This window comes from Chlamydotis macqueenii, chromosome 7 (genome assembly GCF_036417535.1).
Source record: "Chlamydotis macqueenii isolate bChlMac1 chromosome 7, bChlMac1.mat, whole genome shotgun sequence".
NCBI classification, from domain to species: domain Eukaryota; kingdom Metazoa; phylum Chordata; class Aves; order Otidiformes; family Otididae; genus Chlamydotis; species Chlamydotis macqueenii.
Window position 1 is genome coordinate 11,058,900 of NC_141562.1, and position 23,949 is coordinate 11,082,848.

At 48.7% G+C, this 23,949-nt stretch overlaps 1 protein-coding gene across 2 annotated transcripts in view; it reads left to right on the forward strand.

Moving 5' to 3' along the window:
- The first annotated feature begins 1,057 nt into the window (after positions 1-1,057).
- Positions 1,058-23,949, forward strand: part of ARID5B (AT-rich interaction domain 5B) — a 117,034-nt gene continuing 94,142 nt past the window's right edge. Inside the window, exons 1-3 of one of the 2 annotated variants that reach the window (XM_086752592.1) lie at positions 1,058-1,134; positions 1,355-1,618; positions 14,824-15,049. In XM_086752592.1, coding sequence (XP_086608718.1) covers positions 1,114-1,134; positions 1,355-1,618; positions 14,824-15,049 — 511 coding nt within the window. In that variant the 5' untranslated portion in view covers positions 1,058-1,113. Of the gene's footprint in view, positions 1,135-1,324; positions 1,619-14,823; positions 15,050-23,949 lie in introns of those variants that run through there. The other variant, XM_086752591.1, reaches the window with a different exon arrangement.

Sequence of the window (23,949 nt, forward strand, 5' to 3'; positions counted from 1 at the left end):
CGCGGAGGGCCGCGCACCGCCGCAGCGGCATCTACCTGCGGGGCTGCGGCTCGCGGGGACCCGGCTGAAACTTTCCCTGCCCGGCGCTGCGGGCGGCCCCGGGTCTGTGCGCGGCGGAGGCTCCGCGGGACGCGCAGAGCCCGCGCCTGTCCCCGACGTGTGCCGCCGCCGTGGGGCGGGGCGTGGGGGGGGGGGGTGTGCAGGTGAGACACCCCCCCCCCCCCACCTGCACCTCCGCGGGGCGCGTAGCCGCCCTGCCCGCCAGCTCGCGCCCCTCCGCTCCCGCGAAGCCAGCCCCCGACCCCGCGGCGGCGCCTCCCGCTGCGCGCTCCGCGGGCGCGGAGGGAGCGCGCCCATCCCCGTGCCCCCGCCGCCGTTAGTTTTTTGATTTTTTGTTCCCCCCACCCCCCCCCGCGCCTCGCCGAGCCGCGTCTCTCCGCGCATGAATATTGATGTGTTTATATAATCGATAACCCACTTTCCTCCTTTCCCGGGGAAAAACGATAAATAAATTAAGGACGAGCCGCCCGCCCTCAGAGGGCCCGCCGGTGGGGCTGGCCGGGGCCCCGGGGGGCCGGGGGCAGCCCCGCTCCCCGCTCCGCTCCGCGCCGCTCCGCAGGGCCCGGCGGTGGGGGACGCGCAGCGCCCCTCGCGCCGCAGGAAATGGTCTTTATATTAGACATATACAGGCAGGTCCTGTCAGATCCGCAGCGCGCCCGCCCGCCCTTTCGGCTCTCCAAAAATCGCCGGGCGCCGCGGGGGCCCCCGCCGCCGTCCCACCACCCCCGCGCCCCCCCGGCGGAACCCGCCGCCGCCCCGCGGCATTTTTGCCGGGCCGGGGCGGGCGTCGGGGGGCCGGCCGGCGTCGGGCGTCGGCGTCGGCGGGGCGCGGCGGGGCGTCGGCGGAGCGTCGGGGCGGGGGGCGGGCGCCGGTGGGGGGCGCCGCCGCGCGCGGCGGGGCGGGGGGGCGCCGCCGGCGGCGGGGCGGCGCGGGGGCGGCGGCGGCGGGGGGCGGCGGGCGGCGGGGCCGGCTTTGCCCTGCCAGGACCTGCCGGGCTCCATTCACGCCAACAAGTTTGGGAGAATGTTGAGTTCAATCACGCCGGAGCCGCGATGGAGCGCAGCGCACTGCAGGTACCGCGCCGCCCCGCCCCCGCGGAGCCTCCGCGCCCCTCCGCGCTCCCCCCCACCTCCTCTCCGCCCTCCCCCTCCCCTTCCCTCCCTCCCCTCTCTCCGCTCCCTCCCTCCTCTCTCCCCTCCCCGCCCTCCCCTCCGCCCTCCCCTCCTGCGCGTTGCTGCGCGGCGCGGCGCGGAGCCGGCGCTGATGCCGCCGCCGTGTTGTTATTCCCCGCAGTGGGTCGGCGCCCCGTGCGGCTCGCACGGCCCCTACGTCTTCTACCGGGCGTTCCGGTTCCAGCGCCGCGGCGGCGGCGGCCGGGCGCGGGTCCTCTCCCTCGGCGACTTCTTCTTCGTGCGGTGCCGCGCGGAGGAGCCCGCCTGCATCGCGGAGCTGCAGCTGCTCTGGGAGGAGCGCACCAGCCGGCAACTTCTCTCCAGCGCCAAACTTTATTTTCTCCCCGAGGACACCCCCCAGGGCAGGACCAGTGACCATGGCGAGGTGGTAAACGCAGCGGCCCCCCCAGCCCCCCACCCCTCCTTCCTCCGCGCCCGTCCCCACCTGCATGCCCGGGCTTCGGCTGCACCCTCCCCTCCTCACCCCCCGCGTCCCCTCTCCCACCCGTGTCCGTGTGTCTCGTCCCCCCCCCCGCGGCTGTGCGTGGCGGGGCAGCGCGGAGGGGCCGCGCCGTCGGGGCGCTCCGGTGAGCCCTGCCCGGGAACTTGTGCGGGCGGGGAAGGGGGGGTGAGGGGGTGCGGGGTACCCCCGGCCCGGCGAGCAGTGGAGTGTGTGCGGGGCTCGCCCTGCCCTTCTCCGGGCTCGTTAACAAAAAGAAAAAAAAAAAAAAAAGCCCACACAGAAAAGAGGCAAAAAAAATAGGTTGGGGAAGGGGGGGGATTTCGATATTGTTCGGGGCTTTTTTTTTAGTATTCGATATGTTTAAGAGGGCGGAAATTACGAAATGGAGGCTGAGGGAGATCAAAAGCTGTGGAGCTGGCGGGGACGTGTTGAATAAAGTGATAAATGACAGGTACGGGAATAATGCATTCAAATAACTCGCAGAGATGCCTGGGCGTATTTCGGAGCGGCCGGCGCAAACGCGCTGCGCACCCGCACCGCCCCGCTCCGCCCGGGATGGGGCCGCGCAGGTTGCGCCCCCCGCCCCGATCCCCGCTCCCTCCCGTTATTGGCTTTTCAGATCTCTTGCTTCAGCGCGGCCCGTGCTCTGGGGAGGGGGATGGAGGAGGTACCCTCCATCCAGAAAGGGCTGCGGGGATGGGGAGGGTCCCCGAGGTGGAGGGGGGGCACCAAGTGTTTTGGGGGAACTTCTGCTGGAGATGCCGGGGGGGGGGGGGCAAGGGGCACGCGTGGATCCAGGTGCCGAGGTAGCCGTGTACCCCTGCCCGCGCGTACGCAGTGGGAACGCGTTTCGGAGCCACCTTTGCCCGCTGCCGCCGCTTCACTTTAATTTTCTGTGCGTGCCACCGAGATAAGGGAGCCTTCTCCTAAGAATCGGGGCGATGACAGTGAGCAATGGATGCTGTGGAATTGCCCGTGGTGACTATTTAAAACTGTGCCTGCGCGTGTCTCGTGTGTGTGTGTGTGTGTGTAAAATGAAAGATATTTGGGGGGGGCGGGGGGAAGGGACACAAATCATTTTAATACGCCTTAATGATCAGCTCATGTTACTGTGGTAAGAACATCAGAGAAAATTAATCCTACCATTACGAATAAAACGCTGCTCCGGTACGAGAGTTCTCAGCTGCCTGTACCTTCCTAATAATATGCACAATTTTATTTATTTTTACATGCAAACACCGCTGGTAATTAGCCGTGTGATTATACTTGCGCGTTTCATTGGGGCTTTAACTGATGTCATTCTGCATTATTCAACCATATGAAAACAATTTTCAATTAAGATAATGGCACGCCTTGAAATTATGCAAATGCCGGTCGTCTTGTGTAGAATAATTATGACGAATGTAAAGCAGGTAAAAAGTTTCCTGATGCAGTTGTGCTGTACACCCCGGTGATGTCATTTCCCCCCTGGCCTCAGTTAGTCATTCATTAGCAGAGCGGCAGCGGCAGCAGCAGCAACAGCTCTGAGTGATACTTCTCTGGCAGGGAGCCTACAGAAACCGGCACTGAGAGCCAGGGCCTAGAGAGGGCAACATAACACTCCCATTAAGAAATGTACTTTGTTTTCACTTACTCCATTAACTTGTTTATAGACATCGGAATGATTTTTTTTTTTCTTTTATTTTTTATTATCGATTTTTAGTAGTTTGGTACGATCTGAATTCTGCAAGCAGCCGACAGACAAAAGGCTGCTTCGCGATGCGCTGTCCGTGGGTAACTGACTTCACCGGCGTGCGGGGCGGCTGTTTCGCCTAACCGCCCCGCCGTCACCTTCCTTACCCAAATGACATCCCTGTCTGTCCCCAAAGCAGCCGGATCGCAGGGCTTCCGAACTCCGGGTTGCGCTCCTTCTGCGGGAGGAGAGGCAGCTCTCGAGTGGGAGGCGGCTGATAGCCGTCGGGGTGGAACTTATTTGTGGCGTGGGACTGTCGAGGGGGTAAAACACCTTGTCTGGCATTCAGGGAGCGGGGATGTACCGCAAATCCACGGTGTCCGAGGCAAAAGGCAACAGGGGCGTGGATGCTGTCGATAGAACTGTTGGTGAGGGGGGTGTGGGGTCAAACCGCAGGCTTGCGATCGAGCCCACTGGAGGTTTAGGCACAGTCGCTAGCAGCTACCTGCGCGAGCGGCGTGATTAATAGAAGCAGCTCGCCGCCTGTTTTCCGTAATAGCAGTGTTAACACTATGACAGCGTTCAGCTAGTGGCTGCGAGAAGGAAAGAGAAGCGAGGAGGTATGTAATGCTTCTCTTACTCAGAAATCTCTGATGGCGTATTTTATCTGATTGCCAAATGTTTGAGCTAATCAGCGATAAGTGTAAATATATGTCTTTTTATAGCTAGCTGAATTAATCATCCAGACTTAAATATAACCCTGACTGCTGCTAAAACTGGCTGTTTTCATGTGCTGGGGCCCAGACCCAGCAAAGGGTTCAAGCCCAAGTGTGCGTACACTGAGGTACCTGTCCCTCCGCCTGAGGCTCAGCATCCCCGTAAGCGCGGCAGAGAAACTCTCCTTCGGCCCCAGAAGACAGCCGGAGATTGCTTCTTGGGGAGTCTCAGTGCACTGCAAATGTGGAATGGGGACCGTCTCACGCCGTAGGTACGAGTGCTCCTGGCCCCCGATGCTCATCGCATCCCAAGCAACGTGTGTGGAGAGGCTGGGATCGACTGGTATTGGGTTCGGACCAGTGGTCTTACTGCACAGGAGCAGCGGAGGCATTTTTCTGAGAGCGATGGTGCCTTTGGGGATGCTGTTAGGTGAGCTGGAAGAGTTTTGCTCTACTCCATTGAAAACTTTGTTGCTGCTTTTAAAACACAGCAGCCCAGATGTGCTGCCTCTGACCTTGCTGTCAAGCCCAAACGCTGCAGCAGGTGCAGCGCTGGCCGGAGTGGGAGCAGCCTTCTACCCCTTCCCTCCAGCGGGGAAAAAGTGTCCGTCCTCTGTTCCTGGGAGGGCCACCGTGGAAATGGAGAAAGCATCTGTTTTGCTGGAGGAAGTCACCACCTTGCCCTGATTTTTGTCAAGCGGCTGCTGGGCTGGAGTGATCTCCTGTGTCACCTCCCGCACGGGATGAAGAGAGAGACCTTGGTGGTGGCAGTCGAGGGCACGGGATTCGGAGGATGATGCTCGAGGGGCTGCGCAGGTGCAGAGGGAGCGGCTGTAAGAGCATGCTGTCGCGCTTGAGACTGTTTTGCGGGGCGCATGTGGAAAGCAGCCCCCAGCTTTTCCGGCACCCGACTGTGAGAAGTAGATGCCGGGTGGGTGCCAGCAGCCAGCCCCTGCCCAGTCCCCTCACGCCTGGACCCGCAGTGCTCCGGGGGCGCGAGGTGGGCTCAGCCCCCGAGCCCTGCAGCCCACGGGGTCCTGGCCGAATGCTTCTCTGGCTCATTTACTCCTCTCTGCTCCAAGGGGTGGCGTGGGGCTGTGGAATGACTGACCTTTGCAGAAGCAGTTCTAGAGCAAAATGCTTGTTAGTGGCTTGTATTTTCCTGTTTTTAAAGGTGTTGGCATTAATTAAGCTGGGCTTAAAAATATGTATCAAAGTTGGTGCTCGTTAAATCCAGAGGTGGTATTTGATGTGACGTGTACAATTCCTAAAAAAACCCCAAACAAGCGACTAATTTACTCTGTCCAATATGACGTTCCCTGCATTGCCCTGCGTCGTTACGAGTGCTGCTTCCGCTGAGGCTGGACTGTCGGTGGGGATCTGCCTTTGGTTCATTCATCAGGAGCTAAGCTTACTACAAACTCATGTTGATTTCATCTCTTCTCCCAAACTGGGGATCTGATGCAATGCTTTTCGCCTTGCAAATAATCCTTACTCATGCAAGTAATTTACATGCGTAAGCGTTGCTCACACAGAGGAGAGGAGAGAGAGAGTTTCCTGTAATTATTTCCCTAGCAGTATTTTGCATTTTCAGACTAATCGAGAGGAAAGAAAAAAAAAAAAAAGAAAAAAAAAAATCATACCATAAATGTATGTCATTTATAATGGCAAAAGAAGATTCTTCCAGAAAGTTGAGAGAGCCAGTGGGTGTGTTGTCGCTTTGTTTTGGGACAGATGCTCACAGCATCCCTCGAAAGGCTCATTCATTTCCGAGGGGCTGGGGAAGTCCCACCCCAGTGCGTAAAGGTAGCGCGGGCTGGCCCAAGTGCGGTGTCTTACAGCGCCAGTGCTTTATTGCCACCCCCCTTGAAAAACGTGCTACTCCCTGTGCACAGAAATAGATTTTTTTTTTTTTTTTTTTGAGGGAGACATAGGAATCTGTATGCTCTTATTTGAAATGAGATCAGCCCCGTTTTCGTCTCCACGGTGTGTGCCTTATGCTCGTATCTGTCAACACTGGGAATGACAACGCGCTTCAAACATGCAGATTGTGATTATTAAAGGGTGCTTTAAAAATCATGCTAATAGCATCAATCTCCACTGTACGCTTGCTCAAATTAATTCAGCGTTGGAAATCAGGCGCACTGTAATAGCAGTGTTAGAGGAATGGCATTTGTCATAAAATATCATGGTTTTGGTAATTGCGTCTCCACTCTGTATGTTTTTCTCTCTCTCGCCACCAGCAGCATATGCTGGCAAGGGAAGGAGAGGGCAATGATATTGCTCAGAGAAGCCACATGTTGCTAGCCATTAGCCAGCAATCTGGCATAGCTGGTCACTTAAGGCAGATGCCCTTCTTTTTTTTTTTTTTTTCTTTTTCTTTTTTTCACTTTCCCTCCGCTTCCCAGTGCATTCAGACTGCAAAATACACCCACTGCTCTCCAGAGTTGCTGTTCCCAGTCTGATCAGCGGCACTAAACATTAAACTCTTGTCTTTGGAGAATAATAGGCCTCACATGGTACACCCTCAAGCATGTTGAGATACTGTGCAGGCTGGAAAATAAAAATGTTCTAATTGTGTCTTTTAAATAAGCATAGGAGTGAATTAATTAGACTATATTTTGTCTTTAGTTGCTTAGTTACACAATAGTATTGCTAAGCACAAGTAAGATAAATTGGCTCTTTTTGTACTGCTTGTCCCTTAATCGTAATTACTGTATTGCTCAGGAGAGTAACGCGTACATAGATTTTGCATTTTTAATAATATTCAAACAATATGCGGATGATATAGAAAGTACGTTCTGATTCAAGCTCTTATGTGCTTTTATTCGGGAAGAAGTTCTAGTGCTGTGGGAGCAATATTTGCATTAGTTGCTCAGAGATGTAGTTCTGGGAAATACATAATTGAAATATTCTTGCAGTGCTTGTTCTGGCCCTTTCGTTCGCATTCAAAATAACAATGCCTTAAGTCTCCGAACAGTCATCCACTCTTGATTTAAGAGCTTTTTTTTCCCTTTGTGTGAGTGTGTGTGCGCGCTTGTGCGTGTGCAGCGTGGGTTCACACCCAGCGTTAACCCTGCCGAGAGTAGAGGCTGGCGTGATTCATAGTGTGTATCAAGTTGAGCTTTTTATTTCGTAGCTAAAATGCAGTCAGGAGGTCAGATGAACATCGGCGTTTTATGGCATTAATCCAATGACCTTAATGCTTGGCGGGCGTCCATGTTTCTGTGCGAAGGTGCCAGGGTTATAGATAATAAAAGAGTTTGTTTTCGTTTTCTGGATATTTTAATCTTTCTTTGCAAAGCGTAGCTGCGGGTCTGGGGGGCTTGAGGCTGCTCCCGGGGGCCAAAACTTTAATTTCTTCCTGGGTTATTGAACATTAGCTGCTCATGATGGGCAGATTGATACAGATGCTGAACAATGGAAGGTTCTGGCAAGAAACCCCGTAGACATGCTCAGTGGATGTATGTGAAAATTGGCTCCATTGTTCTGCTGTATGAAAAGCAAGTAAATTATTTACAGATATTTGCTAATTAAAGCACATATTGTTTTACCAGCACAATAGAACACAATATAACAAAAGACAAAAGAATAAGCTTGCATAATTTAAACCTGCTAATGCAATGTACTCCTTGTTAGGAAAAGTGTAATTATGTAATCTATGAGGAAAGCTTTTCGTACTGTAACTGTAGTAGGCAAAATTAGGAATGAATTGCTTGTCGACTTGCCTAAAACAACTCTTCAAGATCTGTGAGCTATCTGACGGGAAAACATTTTGACTGAAGCCTCTTTTCTCTCTGGTCAGAACTTCTATCTGCAATGACAGATATAAATTCAATTTGAACCTCTGCTCGGGAGCGGGAGGAGGGAGAAGAAACCACTCCAGAAAGGAAGGAGGAGGCTCGTGGTAGAAATGTCACGTCTAGCTGCATCTCAGCCATCCCTCCGTGCGCTCCATCTCCACCCCGCTTCTGGCTGAGGTGCACCAGTATCCCACAAAGCATCCTACAAAAACGCGGTGCTGCCCTGCCCCAGGACATCTTGCGCGTCTCGCTTTGGAAATACCGAGTCACACAGAAAAAGTTGCTTGCTGATACAGGGGAAAGCGAATACCGTAGGGCTTCACGCCCTTCACCTGTGTCCTTTATCTTGGTCTCTTGTTTTGGGTTTTGGACCCCAGCAGACGGGATGAACACGCCGGGACATAGCGTTCTCGGTCGGCCTGAGTTTGACAGCTATGTGCGGCTGTGCTTGGGCTGGGGAAATAGCGCGGTAGGCTGGGGAAATACCTGTCACCTGAATTTAACAAGATCGTTATAGCCCTTTAAAGTAATTAGTGAAGGATTAACAGATGAAAGGTTCTGCCTTGGCCTCTTAAAAATTCTCCTGTGTGCCAGGTAAGTTCCTGGGCTGTGCATGTTTGCATTCTCAAGACTTTCCCTGTAGGTTCATGAGTGGAGGGCGGTGGTCTCTGTAGGTCCCTGCAGGCTGACATCTCCAGGGAGTGTTGCAAAGCACAGACCCCAGCAGTCAGCTCCGCTCCGTGCATCCTTCGGATACCTCTATCTGCCCTGGGCTAGGGGATGCGGGAGAAGACAGCACCAAACGAGGCACTCAGGGCAAGGAGGGGCAACAGAAAGGTGCCCCTGCCCATGCCAAGCGCTGGAGCCTCTTGCGAGGCTTCCCCGCCACTCGCTGATCCCTCCTGCAGAATGGGAGCAGCCTGGCAGAGCTGTGCCCTGGATGCCCAGGTCTGCAGCCTGCCTAGAAAGGTTGGTCTGGAAGAGCAGCGCGTAGTGAGGGAGTGGATGACAGAAGAGTCCTTCCTGTGCCTTGTAGGTCACTTCCCAGAGACAGACGTCTTCTACGATGCAGCCACAGTTTTTTAGCTAATCTGTGATCCTGCAGTCTTAAAAAACCTCACATACATGTGCGGAGTCTACAGCAGGTGACAGGGACACTGGACCTTCTTACTCCAGTGAAAGTCTCTGAGAGCAAAGCAGTCCTGTACAAACGTTCTCTACCCCTTTAGGGCTGAATCTGGTCCCTGGAGGAAAGCTTGGGTGAAGTGCTGCTTGCAGGAGATGACTCTGGAGACCTGGGTTCAGGTTCCTGAGTGACTTTTGGCGAGTGGATTAGGACTGAATTGAGATGACCTGGTGTCCACCGCTCTCTTGGAGCCCTGGTAGCATCTGTATGGCAGAGAAGAGCTCTGGACTATAGACTCTGCTGACAGGGCCTTTTGGATTGACTATGCTGTCAAGTAAAGGTGACGGTACTTTTCTCAAACACCCAGGTAAATGCATTGCTACGGGAGTGGGTTGTCTTGTAAATAAGCCCCCTCCTTCCTTTCTCCACCTCCGCAACGTGACCTTCCTCTCCTCAAAGGGATCTAAGAGCAGGGAACTGGTCTGGGGCAAGAACTGCGTTGTTGTGCAAGGTACCGGAAGGTCTTTTTCACCTAAATCACAAAAAAAAAAAAAACCCCTAAAAAATACATGGGATGTGAAAAACCCACAGAATAATAAAGGCCTTTATGCCCAAATGAAATATGTGGTTCTATTATCCTCGGTGAATGTAGTCCGTAAGAGTCACACTGTATTTTTTGCTCCTGTGGATGAATGTGTTTTCATCAGCAATGTACTGAGTTGTAAAATACGTATCCCCAGCTATCTGCCGCGCTAAAGGTTTCTGTAAAAAGGCTTGAAGATGTTTTCTAATGCAAATCGCACTGATCAGATAAATGACACACCGTGTCTTCTGTAATTATCGGCAAGAGTTTTTACAGTACGTCTCCTGTTTCTCTCTAGGCCACGCATTTGATTTTAGGAGACAGCCAAGCAGGTGTTCGACTCGCTCGCGCCCTCCAGAATTCCTTAAATGACCTCTGGAAGTACTGGAGTGAAAACATTCTCAGCATGTCAAAATTTGGAGATATCTCAGTCGCCGTAATTCTTTTAAGGCTGCCTCAGCGTCTCTAAAATATAAATCTTTCCTAGTTATTGGCAATGAGTGAGGAGTTGTGACATACTGTATGCGGGCGTGCAATCAAGATGTACGACCTCCCTGTGCTGCCCTGTGACTCCCTGCCTTGTAAGAGTTAATATTTCTTCTAAAAAATAATTATCTGCTTTAAACTATTCTAACTACCTGACCTCTTTCCATGAATGTAAGTATTTCAGCCATCTGCTGAGTCAGGCAATATAGCATTCTGTGCTTTCGGGAGACTGTGATGGTTGCTTAGACAACAGTGACATAATATTTAAGCATAATGGCTCTCGAGGAGATGCTGTCCCCTTCTCACTGGATGATTTCTCTGAAAATGCAAATCCAATAAGCTCTTAAAAAACAAGAGAGGGATGAGAAGGGTTTGTATCACCGTCTTTCTTAACCATCTCCCCATTTCCCACTTGATAGTAAAAGTATCATACTTTGCTCAGGAGTCTTACAAGATGTGCTAAAATTATAGGCTGACGAGATACCTGCTTTTATAGAAACAGAAGAAAAAGTGCCTCTTTTTATAGTCAGTACTTATTTCGAGATTTAGACAACTTTGTGGCTGGGAAAAGCGTTGCCATTGGTCGGTCAGCATCCAAAAAGGCACATCTGAGATAAATCTTGTTCCTGAGCAGAGCTGAAATTGGCGCTGGCTCTTTCCTCCTGCAAAGCTCACCTTGCTGTAGCGGGGAAAAAACTGCAATAAAAGACTTAACCGCTCAGTGAAGACCTCATAAAGATAGCACTTCAGAGCATAGCTAATGCACGACAAGTTGATTTTTGTATAGATATATATATATATATGCACTGTATGCAACCTGGGTGGTTTTTTATGTTTACACAGAGATATAATTATGAATGACATGAAGGTTATACAGCAGATTTCTTTAATCTTCTAAAGGTTTGTTAGTCATGTGTCACCATGTACCTGGTTTTTATTTATTCAACATCTGTATTCCTTTGTCATCTCACTCAAAGGGTTTCTTGAGGAGAGCTGCGGCAATAGGAGCGGAGCAGTTGATATCAAATGGCTATGGGGGCTCCTCTGGCTCCCAAAGCAACTTTTATGTGATGCAGGGCTGTGAGACAATTTTGTCTAACAAAAAAAAAGAGAGAGACTCTTTTGTCACCTGCTCATCCAAAAAAAAAAAAAAGATAAAAACCCCTGTGACTCATAGTTTGGGTTGGAGTGCTGGGAAGGGTTGCTTAAAGATGTGCGAAAGCTTGACAAGGCGCGTCAAAATCCCGGAGCTGGTGAAATAGTTGGATGACCTGTGTTTGGGTGGCATTGGGACAGGTGGCCTCTTATGTTAGCCAGCCTCTTTGGAAGCTGCCCATGGCTCAGGCTCCTCAAAAGGAAGGGGTTGAAGCTACCAGCCATGTTTTGCTGCCTGACGGTGTTGGTATGATGGGGCACCAGGGTGAAAATATCTCTGGAGATGCGATCCCTTGCTGGCAGGATCAGCGTTGGCAGTGGCCTGAGGAGGGGGACCGCGGTCCCACTCGTGACTGCTGTGGTGCGTGGGGAGTTGGGGAGGATGTGGCTGGTTGTCTCCACATTGGGCCGAAAATGAGCAAGAGCTCAAAAAATGAGTGGCGAGAGAGAGCAGGTCCTGTGTGAAGGGCAGGGCGGCCCAAGGCAGGCCCTGGAATACATAGGGTAATTTTTCTGTTTTCTGGCTAAAAGTGAACTCAGCCGTGTTTCCCTGGTGCAGCCGTGGTGATCACTTAAGGGTACAAGGGCAGGAGATGAGGCCGGTGCTGGTGGCTCCCAGGCGCTTGGAGAGGCCATGCCAGCCGGCCGCCCTCATGGGGTCTCATCCTGCGGCCATAGCCTCTGCAGGCCAGGCCCAGCTCCGCCCCGCTTCCTTCGAGGTGACCCTAAAACCCCGCAGCAGTGTCCTTAATGTTAGGAACAGCTCTTCCTTTTGTGGGGGTCGACCGCAGCGGAGCTGGGGTTAGAGCAGGCGCGAGATGGGCCCTCTTGGCCCAGCAGCAGTGAGGCGAGTCCTGCCATTGCTGGGTGATGGTGCAAGGCCCAGCCTAGTAGCTGTGGGTGCGAGGCCTGCGATCAGCTGCCCTCCTCAGGGGCTCACAGCCTATTTGGGGCCAGCCTGGCGCCCTTAGGGACATGGCTCCCACAGGGGTGACGGGCACCGGATGCCCTCAGGGACACTGCTGTCCCTGAGGGTGATGGGGTGGCCCAAACAAGGGGCCGTCACCCAGCACTGCCTGCATGGGGGCTTTCGGCCTACAACCTCTGTCATGGCAGAGTGGCAGCCTGAATTTCTTTTGTATTCAAGCAGTCCGCTTGTGTGCTTAGCTGCTCTGTGGTGCCGTTTGGGGCACACCTTTGCACCCCGGCGCCTGTATTTAGAGTCCCAGTGCCATTTTGTGAAGAGCTGAGGTTAGCGCATGATGGCCTTTTCACAGGGCCTTCTCCCGGCCCCTCACTTGGGTGTGGGGATGCTGAACGCGACGTGTTTTCGTGGCCGTGGTGATGCTGGGGTCACAGAAAGCGTGTGGCTGAGATGTGCTCTCTCTTGCCCCCCAAAAGCCACCTCTCCCCCTGCCTCTCTGGTTCCCGTTCAATGGCAGCCTGGGCAGAGCCAGCGAGTGCAACGGCATCTCTTCAGCCTTGTTACAGTAGGGTTCCTTTTTTTTTTTCCTTTTTTTTTTTCCTGTGTACACATCGTGTGCGTGTGTGCGAAGGTTGTATTCTCAAAAACAAGTTTATTCATTGATGATGTAATAGTGATTGTACTTTTCTTTTGGTTAATAAATTGTCTGCTCAGCTTACTTTGTATGCTAGCCAAAATTAGTCATACCAGTTCTTGGAAAGGATATGAAGAAACTAGTAATTGAAATCATAATAATTTGATCATGAGAGCTATTTGGAAAATAATATTTTAACCAAAAACATGTCTGATCTCCAAGTCAGGTTTTTATTAAAACTGCTGCTAAATAGATTTCTCTAGTGTTGAGTATCAGAAATTGTGTAGTAGCTGGTGATGGTATTTAACATCCCAAAAGAGAACTTCACCCAGAAACTGCTGAGACTGTCTGCAGGCAGTCTGATATTTATATTTTTTTTTTTTTATTTTTTCCATCCTGACATTTAATAATCACCATGTAATAGCTATAAAATGCATAGCAACTACAGCTTTTTTTTATTTCAAGTGGATGGTGTAATGAAATTGGGTGAAACCATCCATTGAAATTGTACTTCGTAGTACCCAGTGCTTGTTTACAAAGTATTGACGTTTGTCATAAACAGAGATTTAAAACATCACTGTTGTTGTTTGTTGTGCGGTAGAAGCTCTTACGCTGTGCAGTGATAAAGGGAAAGATTTTATTACAAGCTTGCTTAGCATACAAGCATGCCATTCGTTTCTGACCAAATATTTGTTATTGCACTAAATGTAATGAAGGTGCCTGCTTATAAAGCAATTTTTGTGTTATATAAGGGAGAGTGGAATATCAGATCTGCTTTTTTACCAGAGATACTTCAGGTTTTGTATTGTGTGTAACTTATCACAATAAAGCTTGCCTTTTTTTTTTCTCTTTTTTTTTTTTTTTTTTCCTGTTGAGCAGTATTTTATTTCCTGAGGAATGTGTTCAGTGAGGGGAAAAAAAAACACACAGAGAGAATCAATCATGCTTTTTTCTTTGTTTAATAACTCAAAGAATTTCTCTCCCCTTTGCAAATACTTGCGTTTATTTGAGAGAAAAATTGGATTCTAATTTATTTATTTCAAGAACCTGTAACTTTATTTAGCACTAGAAATGTGTGGTGTGCAAGGTGTGGTGTGCAGCCAGCTCTCATTACAATATAAATTATTTCTGCTTTTAACTAAAAAATCTGGAGTGTATCTTGCTGGATATGTGTGTATGTTTGTTTGTTTATTTTTGGAGGCTTTCTCGAGCCCTTGCTCACTGGAGTCAGCTATAAAACATTCTGCTTATTCATCATGACTGAGAGGAGTTGATTGTTTCCTGGAAGGATAAAATTCAGCAATTAGAGCTGTTTAATTTGAGTGTATGTTCTGGAGGCTAAACTAAGTTTAAGTGCTTTTCTTAGAATGTTATGTTTAAGACGGGGGAAAAAAAATTACAGTTCTGATCTTGAAAAAGGTTTTAAGAAACATGAGAATGTGCAAGTTTCTTTTGGTGGGAAGCACATAACATTTATGTAGTATTTCTTTTGGGATTACATCACAGTTTTATTTAATTTTTAGGACAAAAGTTAAATTCAATATTTGTGTATATTATAGGGAAAATGTACCATAAACACAGGAATTTTCTGGTGAGTCAGAGTTCCAAGAATCTGAGATTTACTTAGTCCATTTATTTCAGGACTAGCTATAACCATTAGTCATCCAGCCATGAATTTTTACATTTGCAGCTAATTGCACCTAAAAAACAAACTTTCCCTCAAGGCTTTGGGTTATACAGAATGAGATTTGGCAGCCTGCATTTCAAATGCCTTTTAGGATCATTGCCCCGGTCCTAGAAATTTTCTTTAGATCATGTCTATTTGTTTCAAGTAAACAACTAGTGTTTCCTCTTAGGTGGCAGGAGGAATAAATGAAGTACGAGCTTTTCTGTGTTACAGAAAAATTAATCTGCCAACAGCAAGATAGGCTTTTCCCATAGCGTGGAGGGGGCCAGCATTATGGGTTTATCAGTCATCGTGGAGCCTTGCGTGACGTGTTGTATTCTTGTCTGACCACTTCTTGCAGGATGAAGTTATTGCTGTTTCAGAGAAGGTCACTGTGAAGCTTGAGGACTTGGCAAAATGGGCACAGTCCGATTTCTCCAAGTGGAAGTGTGGTTTCCGGGCTGAGCCGGTCAAGCCGATGGATGTGGGGAAGAATGGGCAGAAGGAGGCCTTGACAAGATACAGACAATCCACGCTCAACAGCGGCTTGAACTTCAAAGACATCCTGAAGGAAAAGGCTGACCTTGGTGAGTATCCCTTACTTCCTCCCGTGGGGAAGGGCCTGTGGGTGTCTTTCGAATGTCTTTCGAAGGCGGGTGAGCCTGATCCTGCCCAAGCCACTGCCAATTCCCAAGGTATGTCTGTGCTTTGGGCAGAGGTGCGGTAATGAGATACCCGAGTGGGCTGGGCAGTGGTGGTGAGCTCATCGCAGGCTCCTTCAAGATTTGCGTGGGGCAACTCTGTGATACCTGTCTGCTCTGCAGACGTGTCCCTGAGCACTAGGCTCAAACCCTGAAGATGTGTGCAGAAGTAGAGCTGTGCATTGTGGGCAGAGGAGCCTGAAACATCTTCCCCAGGCCTCCTCTGGCAGGCAGGGGAGAGCAAAGGCCTTTCGCTTCTCACATCCCATCTTCTGGAAGGGCAGGATTGTCACCTGCTTCTGGTGCTTGTCCTGTCTCCATAAGGTGAGCTTTGTGTCTTCTTTGGAAGGGAGATGTCCCTAGTGTTTCCTAGTGAGCTTTATGTTCCTGAAGGAGATGGTAGCTCTGCTACCTTGGATGGCTGCAGACAGGCTTGCAGCTCTGGGGCTGCTTTTGTACCTCACGGACACTTACACCTCTAAAATCCGTGGTGGGAGCCCAAGGTCTGAGGAAGATGGATCTCCTATTGGTAAACCTGCCTGTTTGCGTTATTAGGATCTGGGATGCATAGTAGCTGTCAGAGATGGCATTTTAAAGTGCATCCCAGAGATGTTTCACTGTTGTACCAAGCTTTTAACAAATGTCCAAAGTTTGAAGAGCATCAAATTGAGGCCATAGTGGGTGGAAAGATAAGAAATTAAAAGCTAAGGCTGATGCCTGTGAGGGAATGCTTTTGAACCTGTGTGAACAGGAGATGCAGGGCCAAGTTCAGTTTTATAACGGCACGACTGTGTTGGCATCGAAGCCACGTTACACTAAGCTGAAGATCTGTCTTGGAGAATTTATTTTCTGCATCTTATTTTCCTGATCTTACCAAATGGTGGAGTGACTTTGTCAGTCTCGCATTTCACTGTTAGGTACGTAGGTTGGAAGATTAAAATACAGTTGGAAGTTGATCTTATTTTTCATTACATCTCCAGGAAAAAAAAAAAAACACAAACAAAAAAAACCCGTGCAATTCTTTCTGTTTTCCTTTGCATTTCTGTGTGGCTTTTTCTGGTTCATAATTACATGCAGTAATTTTCTCTGCTATTGCCCTGGCATCTTCTTTACTCACTACATTTATTTGCATTTGTTTGTTGTGTCAAAATAATCTTAATGTTTTTCAGACAGAACTTTTGTGTGTTAATGTTTCCTTGTTTTTGTTTTTAACAAACAAAAAAAAACCTTGTGGTAAGTTATGAAATTGCTCTTATCTACCCTAGGAGCCAAAGAAAATTATCTTTAAACCTAAAGACTGTAGTTGCATGTTAAGCCTTTGAAAGTAGAGGTTATACTGAAAACGCTTATGGAATGCAAACTGCATGGTATAATTTTGATAACCCACATTCTGATGTTGCTCTTTTTTGTTTGGTGGCTCTGGCTTTATTGTTGTGTCTTTTTTTTTTTTTTTCAGTAGAAAAGGGTATTTTGTCTAATGTTTGATTATGATTGCCTTTTTCTTCATCATGACTGGTTGGTGGGAGTGAATCAAAAGGTTTGAGAAGACTTAGAGCTGATGAGGCACGTTGATACAGACAACTGATCTGGCCTACGAAAGGCAATCAAAGAAATTTCTTAAATCTAGTACTAAGATGATTTTTTTTTTTTACTGTTTGAAAGGCCCAGTAATTTAAGCATATTTTGCTTCCTGGAGCTGAGAAAAACTCAGAACGGTGATCTTTATGGCTTTTGAAGGAGCCCTATTTGGTTGTGTCCAGTAGGCGACCCATGAGCTCTGGTGTTTGGCTTAACTATGGGGTGCAGGTTTAGCACGCACCAGATGAAGAAGATTTACTTCTCTCATTCTGAGTGGTTGGTCAAGGTTGACATTGCGCTCTGGGAGTTGTCATCTTCTGAGCTGTAGGCGAAGGTGGTAGCATAACATGCAGTGTCCAAGGCGTAGATATTTGGGCTGCCAATGTTGCATCTTCTTGGCTGTCAAAATGGCAGGTTTACTGCCTGTTATGAGGTATGCCCACAGACCTTTTCCAATACTCAGCATCTTGCCAACCAAGCAACACTCAGCTGCAGTGGTCAGAGATTTATTAGCAATAACATCTGCAGTAGGTCTCCAGCACAATGAGATGGGGTAGTTTTTCCCTTAAAATAGAACCGTAAACTGTGAGGGAGCACAGTGCGCTGTCATGGAAAGGCCCCTCTGGTGAGAGCATCGGCACAGCTATATTAGTTAGGCTAATCAGCCCAATCGGAGAGGTGATCTGCACATCCACCGCTTCCCAGCACCGCAGCGCAGTTCCCCTCCTAATCGGGCACTCAGTGCTGTGCCCATGGGGGTCTTTCGCAAAGGACTTTCCCATGGGGCAGAGTGGGGCAGCTGCGACTGGGCAGACCACTTTGTACAGAACTTGGGTCTGAAGGGAACAAATCCCTGCTTGTGCGAGTCTGTCGGGCCATACATGAGTCTGAAGTGATGCCCACGTTTAACCCTGGCTGAGGACGAGGAAGTTGCTGAACCAGGTGTTGAGAAGGCCTAGATAGACAAGGTGATCTCCTGGACCCCTTTTTTCCTATGAAACAGCATGTTTTCATTACAGAAAAATCCCATGAAAGTGAGTAGATTCTGAAATTTTTCCTACTAGATGTTTTTGAACTGAGCTGCAGAAGGAAATTACATCTCTACCAAAGAGCTCAAAAAAACTTCACAGAAGAAACAAAATCGGGTTTCACACACCGTCCAGGAGTGGTGAAGGGTGAAATAACCCGGATGAAATGAAAACATATCTGATACAGAACCACAGAAGTGGCACGGCGCAAACATACTTAATTAAACACGTTGCTGCTGGGAGCAGGGCAACTTTAAACAATAACAGGCCAAGTGAGGCCTCGTGTGAGCAGCGTGTACCCTGTGCCATACGTTCTGTGGCACTTGCTTAGCCAAAACTAAGGCAACACTTGGTTAATCCACAACCCAGAGAAGCCATGCATCTGTAACTGAAAGTTCACCTTAATTCAAATTTGGTAGTTCTGTCTCCTATTTTGTTCTTTCCTTTTTTTCTTCTCTTTTTTTTTTCTTCTCTTTTTTTTTCCTCTTCTTGTCTCTTTTTTCTTCCTTCTTCTTTTATCTTTTTTTTTATCTCTTTGCCTTTCTTTTCTGTAGAAATTGTCCTTTTTTTTTTTTCTGTAAAATGCCATTGTTTTTATCGCTAGTGAATTATGCAGAACTTTTCCTTAGGACTGTATTAAATAAAAGATCGAGCAATGGCATTTTTTTTGTGTGAGCTTCCAAGATTTCAGCCTGAAAAATGATCTTTAAGAATTATTTTTTCCTGCCTGTTGAGATATTTATGTTATACATTCTGTCCCTTTCTACAAATATGTCAATATTGAATGCTAGCAGTTTATGTCTTAAGACTATTTATAGCTTTCTGAATATTTCTTTCAAAGGTTGAGAAAAATAAAGAGTAACAACAATGCAGCATATAAAAATAGAGTTGCTCAGGAATGTATTATTCATAATGAACATGAGAACCTGTTTTTCCAGAAGAATTGGTCTGATTAAATCATTCACTACTAAGGCCGCTAGTTATTTATTTTTGTCTTTAGAATTATTTAGGGGATTTTTCTTTGTAATAAAAGGACTTGTATACCCATATTTGGTAAACCAGTGGGAAGTCACCGAATGAGGAATTATTTCATTTAAAAAAATTTTTAGCAACTAAGCAATGTAAACAGTATCAGTTAAATATGGCAAAGTTGCATATTTGTATTCCTTGGGCTATCGTTTGAAAAAAAAATTCAAATTATTTTATATAACACTGCTTCTTACAGACTTCCTTTAAGTGAAGTATGAAAGCTGCAGTGTAAGCTTTATTGGCCTATAAATATGTCATTATAGTTGGACTACATTTATATGCTTTGGATTGTTGTTTAAGCCAAGAAAATATGTCTCTACAGGTTGACTTTTTATTGAAACCCTTTGAGGCATACAACAGAATGTATTTTAGGCCAAGGTTATTAAAACAGCATTTTCATTTTTGCAGCAGACTCATTGTCAATTATGCTGCCACAAACTGTCTGTGGATAGGCAGTTATGAATGGTTTCATCTCTAAATGTGTCTTTAGAAAAAGAAATAAAAGATAGAGGAGTCAGAGCTGAAATTGAGAGAAGAGGCTGAGGGGAAAATGACTGAATTTAGTGCTCGCCAGCTCTGCTGGTTTGGGTTGGGCTGGGCTGCGGCACTGCCTGGGTTTAGCCCAGGAACAAATGGCCCCTGTGCCTGCGCCGGGCCGGGGAGGTGGGAGCCACTGCTGCCCTGGCCGGGCAATCTGCACCCCCCGGCTCACGAGTCTGTCCTGACAGGGCTTGGGGTTTGGTCCCCAAACTGTCACTGCCACTTTTTTTAATCCATCCTTTGTGCGTCTTTATCACCCCAAAATGGGTGGTTGAGGTTGCCGTGTGGCGGGCACTCCCGTTCCTGCACTGGCAGCGTTAGTAATGGGGATGGGCGAGTTCTCATGCTTACTGAAGGGGTTTTTTTTGCCGTAGTTACTGCTTGTTTGTTTGGGTCCAGTGAGGGGAAACCCGAAGAAAATGTGACAATCAGTCCTGTCCTGTCTTTCATTCCCCACAGTCATGCGTTTGGGGTTGTAGACTCCGGATTTTTGTTCTCTGAGAAATCCAGGAAAATCAAGTACTCCTTCTAGCTGAGGTTTATATTTCAGCGGTCACCCTTTTCTAGTCCATAGGTGAGTTTCCAGCAGTTGTTCCCTACTTCGCTCTTTTGAACCCTCTGGTGGGCAATGCCAGGCAGGGGCTGGGTGCTGCAGGACGGGCTCAACCCTTTCATTTCCTTCTCTTCGTTACCAGTCTCATAATTTGCATAACTTCACCCGAGAGATCACAGCTCCTCGTGGGATCTTGTGTGGCTGTCTAAATTGGCCTATCCGCAGCAGACCGTAGTGAGTCTGGAAGGAAAAGCGGAGCGGGGATGAGCTATTCTGCAGGAAGGCGCTGACCCCGCAGTGCCCAAGCAGCCATGGTGCCCAGCCCCAGCGGGCACTGGGCTGTTGTGCCCTCCGATTTCAGTTACCAGTGGCCTTGCAGCAGGCATGACTTCTCCAGATGAAGATTATCAAGTCGTCATGTAGTCAAACTATGATATTATTGAAACTGATAATCTGCAGCTGTAGTGTGCTCAGACGCTTGCGGTGACTTCTGAACTGAGGCCCACTCTCCTTTTTCGTTGTTTGTCGCGTGCTGCTGAGTTCAGGCTCGCCTGGCTTAACTTGATGCAATAATTTTCTGACCAACTAATTGTTAGGTATTCAGAGTACAGCTACTTTGGATACTTTGTGCCTAAGTCATGCCTCTAAGTCTCTTCCCCTCCCCTTCTTCTCTGTCTGCACTCTTTGCCTCTTCCCTGGGCCTTCCTGTCCCCATTGCCCTAGCTGAATGCCATTTTGATCTTGATAAAGCTCCTGTAAGTGTCCCATTATCCCATTTTCCCCTCTCTGCCCCTGCGCACCGTATGTTGGGTTTTTGTCTCGTGGGTCAGAGTGACCTCTCTAACTCATTTTAACCAGCCCAATTGATACAGCTCTTTTGGTGTAGATGAGGCTATTACATGAGTTGTCTGTTGTGCTCCACGGAGCCCGAATGGAGGAGGACGGCTCCCGTGGGGAAAGGGCCTGTGGCCTGGCATTTTCTTCTGTGTTTGTGCAGCTCCTAGCACGTGCCAGCACTGCTGCAGCGGTGCGAGCACCAGCAGGCTGTGGAGCAGCACTGCTGGGATTGCTCTTCAGAGAGGCCGTGGAGAAGGAAGGCTTCCCTTCCTTTGGTTGTACGTCTTCTTTTGGTTTAATTACTGCTTACTTTTAGTGTTAACATGTTTGAGATTAGAGATACTCTGAGGTGCTGAGCAGAGAGACAATTTGTTTGGCCTTGTGTGAGGAGGGCAAGATAAATGTTTTGTTTTATTATTTGTCAACCAGTTGGTTAAAGATAACTAATACTAGTGCCTTGCTGGCTTCAGTTGCTGGCTGCCTTTTAAATACTGAAAGGTGATGCTGCCGTTAGGAGCGATGTGCCCCCAATAATCCTGTGGTAATGATGTATTTTCTTCTGACGGTGACCCTATCTCCAGTAGCATTTTGGGCCTCTGCCTGCTCACTTGCCCCTCTCTCGAGCCGCTGCTGCTCTCCTCTGCACCTTCCCCATCCTTCCTGCGAGGAGGTTGGCAGGGTCCTTGGGAGGTTGTCTGTAGCCACCTGGTCCTTCCCAAGGCCATGTGTTTGCCCAAGCAGTGCTGGGATGATTTAAGTGCTGTTAATTTCTTTCTTTCTCTGGGGTCGGCCTGCTTCATCGCAGAGGAAGCGTATGGGGGTGACAAAAACATTTTAATATGCAGCACTGGCTATGGAAGCCTTTCATTTGCCACTGGAGTGTTGAGCCTCATCTATTTGTGGCTCTTGAAAGGAGTTTTAGCAGCACGTCTCAAACTTCAAGCATGCCTTATCAAAGAGAGAAAATTTGGATTTCTTCTCAAACTTTGACCCACCTTTGAGCTCTTATAAAAGGGGGTGGTAGCGCTGCCCCTGGGAATTGAGGAGGTGGGTATTTTGTTCTTTGAAATTCAGAAGATCTGTCAAGAAATGTAAACAAAATCCCACGTAACTTCTCTCTAGGTAGCCCCTAAATCACAGTGCCTGTTCCCCACCCCCACCAGTTCCTGCAGCAGGAGCCAGCTAACATGATTATCAGGATTGCGCTGATAGCAGTTGTCACTGTGTCAGCATTTTCAATTATGTATTGGTATGACAGGGCACTGGTGTAGAGCACAGCCGTTTGCAATTGCAGTTCTGAAACATGAGGGAGGGATTCACTTCTGCAGAACAGGAGAGGAGGAAGAGTTAAATTTTATTGCCTTGTGAAGCCCCACGTTCTCCTAAAGCTGAAGTTGCAGCAGTTTGCACCATCAATAAGAGTTCTGTTGCAGCCTCTGGTTGGAACAGGAGTAGCCTACGTAATTCAAAATAATTAGATAAAAAATAAAGACCGTTCACAGATGGTGTCAAAGCAGCCAGTGTGGGACAGTGTCCCTTTAAAAATGTTTGACGGCTTTTTTTATTTTTGTCTGTTTTTAGCACCGAGATTGACCTTGCCAGGCTGTGTAATAACCCACATGTGTCTGCTCTCCAGGATTTTTTCCCTTCTAGTCACTGTTGGATCTTGCATTTAATTCTTACTGACCATGAGGTTTTGTTCCAGTAACTGAAAACGTGTGCCTCCTGGTGCAGCGCTGCTGTGCTCTGAGCCTGACTTTATCTCAATGTCTGCCTTTTTTTTTTTTTTTCCCTTTTTTTTTTTTTTTTTCTTTTTTAGCTTTTGGGTTTAGAGGGTGCTGTTTTCCTCCCCAGCCTTCCCTCCAGTTTCCGTCCCTGCCCATATTGTTTCTGGGTCCCAGGGGGACCCAGTTTGGGACATCTATTGTTTTGTGTCCCTGTGCTTCCCTTGCCCAGCGCCGTGGAGGGAGGTGATCAGCAGACTCCTCTGCATGCCATGTTTGCTGGTTAGAGCTGTTGGTCCGTCATAGATCATTGACACCTTTTTCCTGCATTGTATCCTTTCCATGCAGCCAGCCAAAAATTGGCTGAGTACCGAGATCTGTAAATTGAGCACCTGTATAACATTGTGGTACAGTTGGGTGGGCCCAGAGGACGTCCTCTTTTTCCTGCCTGGCTGCTTTCTCGCGCTGTAATTCTGCGCTGCTGGAGCCCAGGACTTGGAGTCCTGCGGTCATCTTTGAGCACTCCGTTAATCAAGTCGAAGCTGTTTTCGTACCAGCTCATGAATCATTCTGGCTTGCGACCTGTGCTGCCATGCTGAGGTGCTCAGGCTCTTCTGTGGGTGCTGTTGACATCATGGCCAGATCTGGGTGTCGGTTCCCTTTTGGGAGAGAGGAGGAAAGCCGGACCCAGCTTATTCAGCAGCTCCCTTCCAAGTTACTCATCCGAGTTGCTTCTTCGTTAGTCCCGTGCCCAGAAAGTCTCAGTGTGCCTTTTGTTTTCAGGCGCACTGCGACGTACCTGGTCTGTCATCGTCTCTTCCTAAATATCTTAGTCTGGTTCTGACTGCTTTGTTGCAGAAAGGCTGGTGCTTGTTCTTTGAGATAACAGTATTCATCTTATGGATGGTCTATCTCGTGCCATAGGGTTTTCTCAGAGAAAGCAGCCTTTGTGCATCTGAAATTGAAGGAGAAGACTTGCTTTTTCTCCCCCTTCTCCTGTTGTCACAAAATGGTTTGCTAGGACAGAGGCACAGAGGAGCAAAAGCCGGGCTGCCCCCCCCAAGCTGTGTGGGGCTGTAATGCCAGCCCATGGCCATGTTAGCGTTTGTGGGGCCCTCAGCAACAGGAGATGATGGGCCCTCAGCTTGCTGAGGTGGGGCTTTGCTTAGGCAGGCAAGGGAGGGTGGGAGATGGGCTGGCTAGAAAGAAAAGGAAGGTGTTGGACAAGAGTGTGGCAAGGGGCTTGGCTCCAGCAGCTGCATGGGCAATGGCAAACCTGCCTGCCCAACGTGGGCAGGCCTGGGATCTCCCACAGCGAGATCTTTGTGTCGCCTTTGTGAGCACCAAGAGCAGCTGTGGGATTGTACTTCTGTCATCTTTGCACTTGTTAAACCGAGTTTTAAGACTCTGGATCTTAATATTGAGACAGCTTAATCTCTTTTGGTTAGTTCTGTTCATGCTTCTCTTTGCTGGCTTGGTGGTCCTTGCATGATGAGA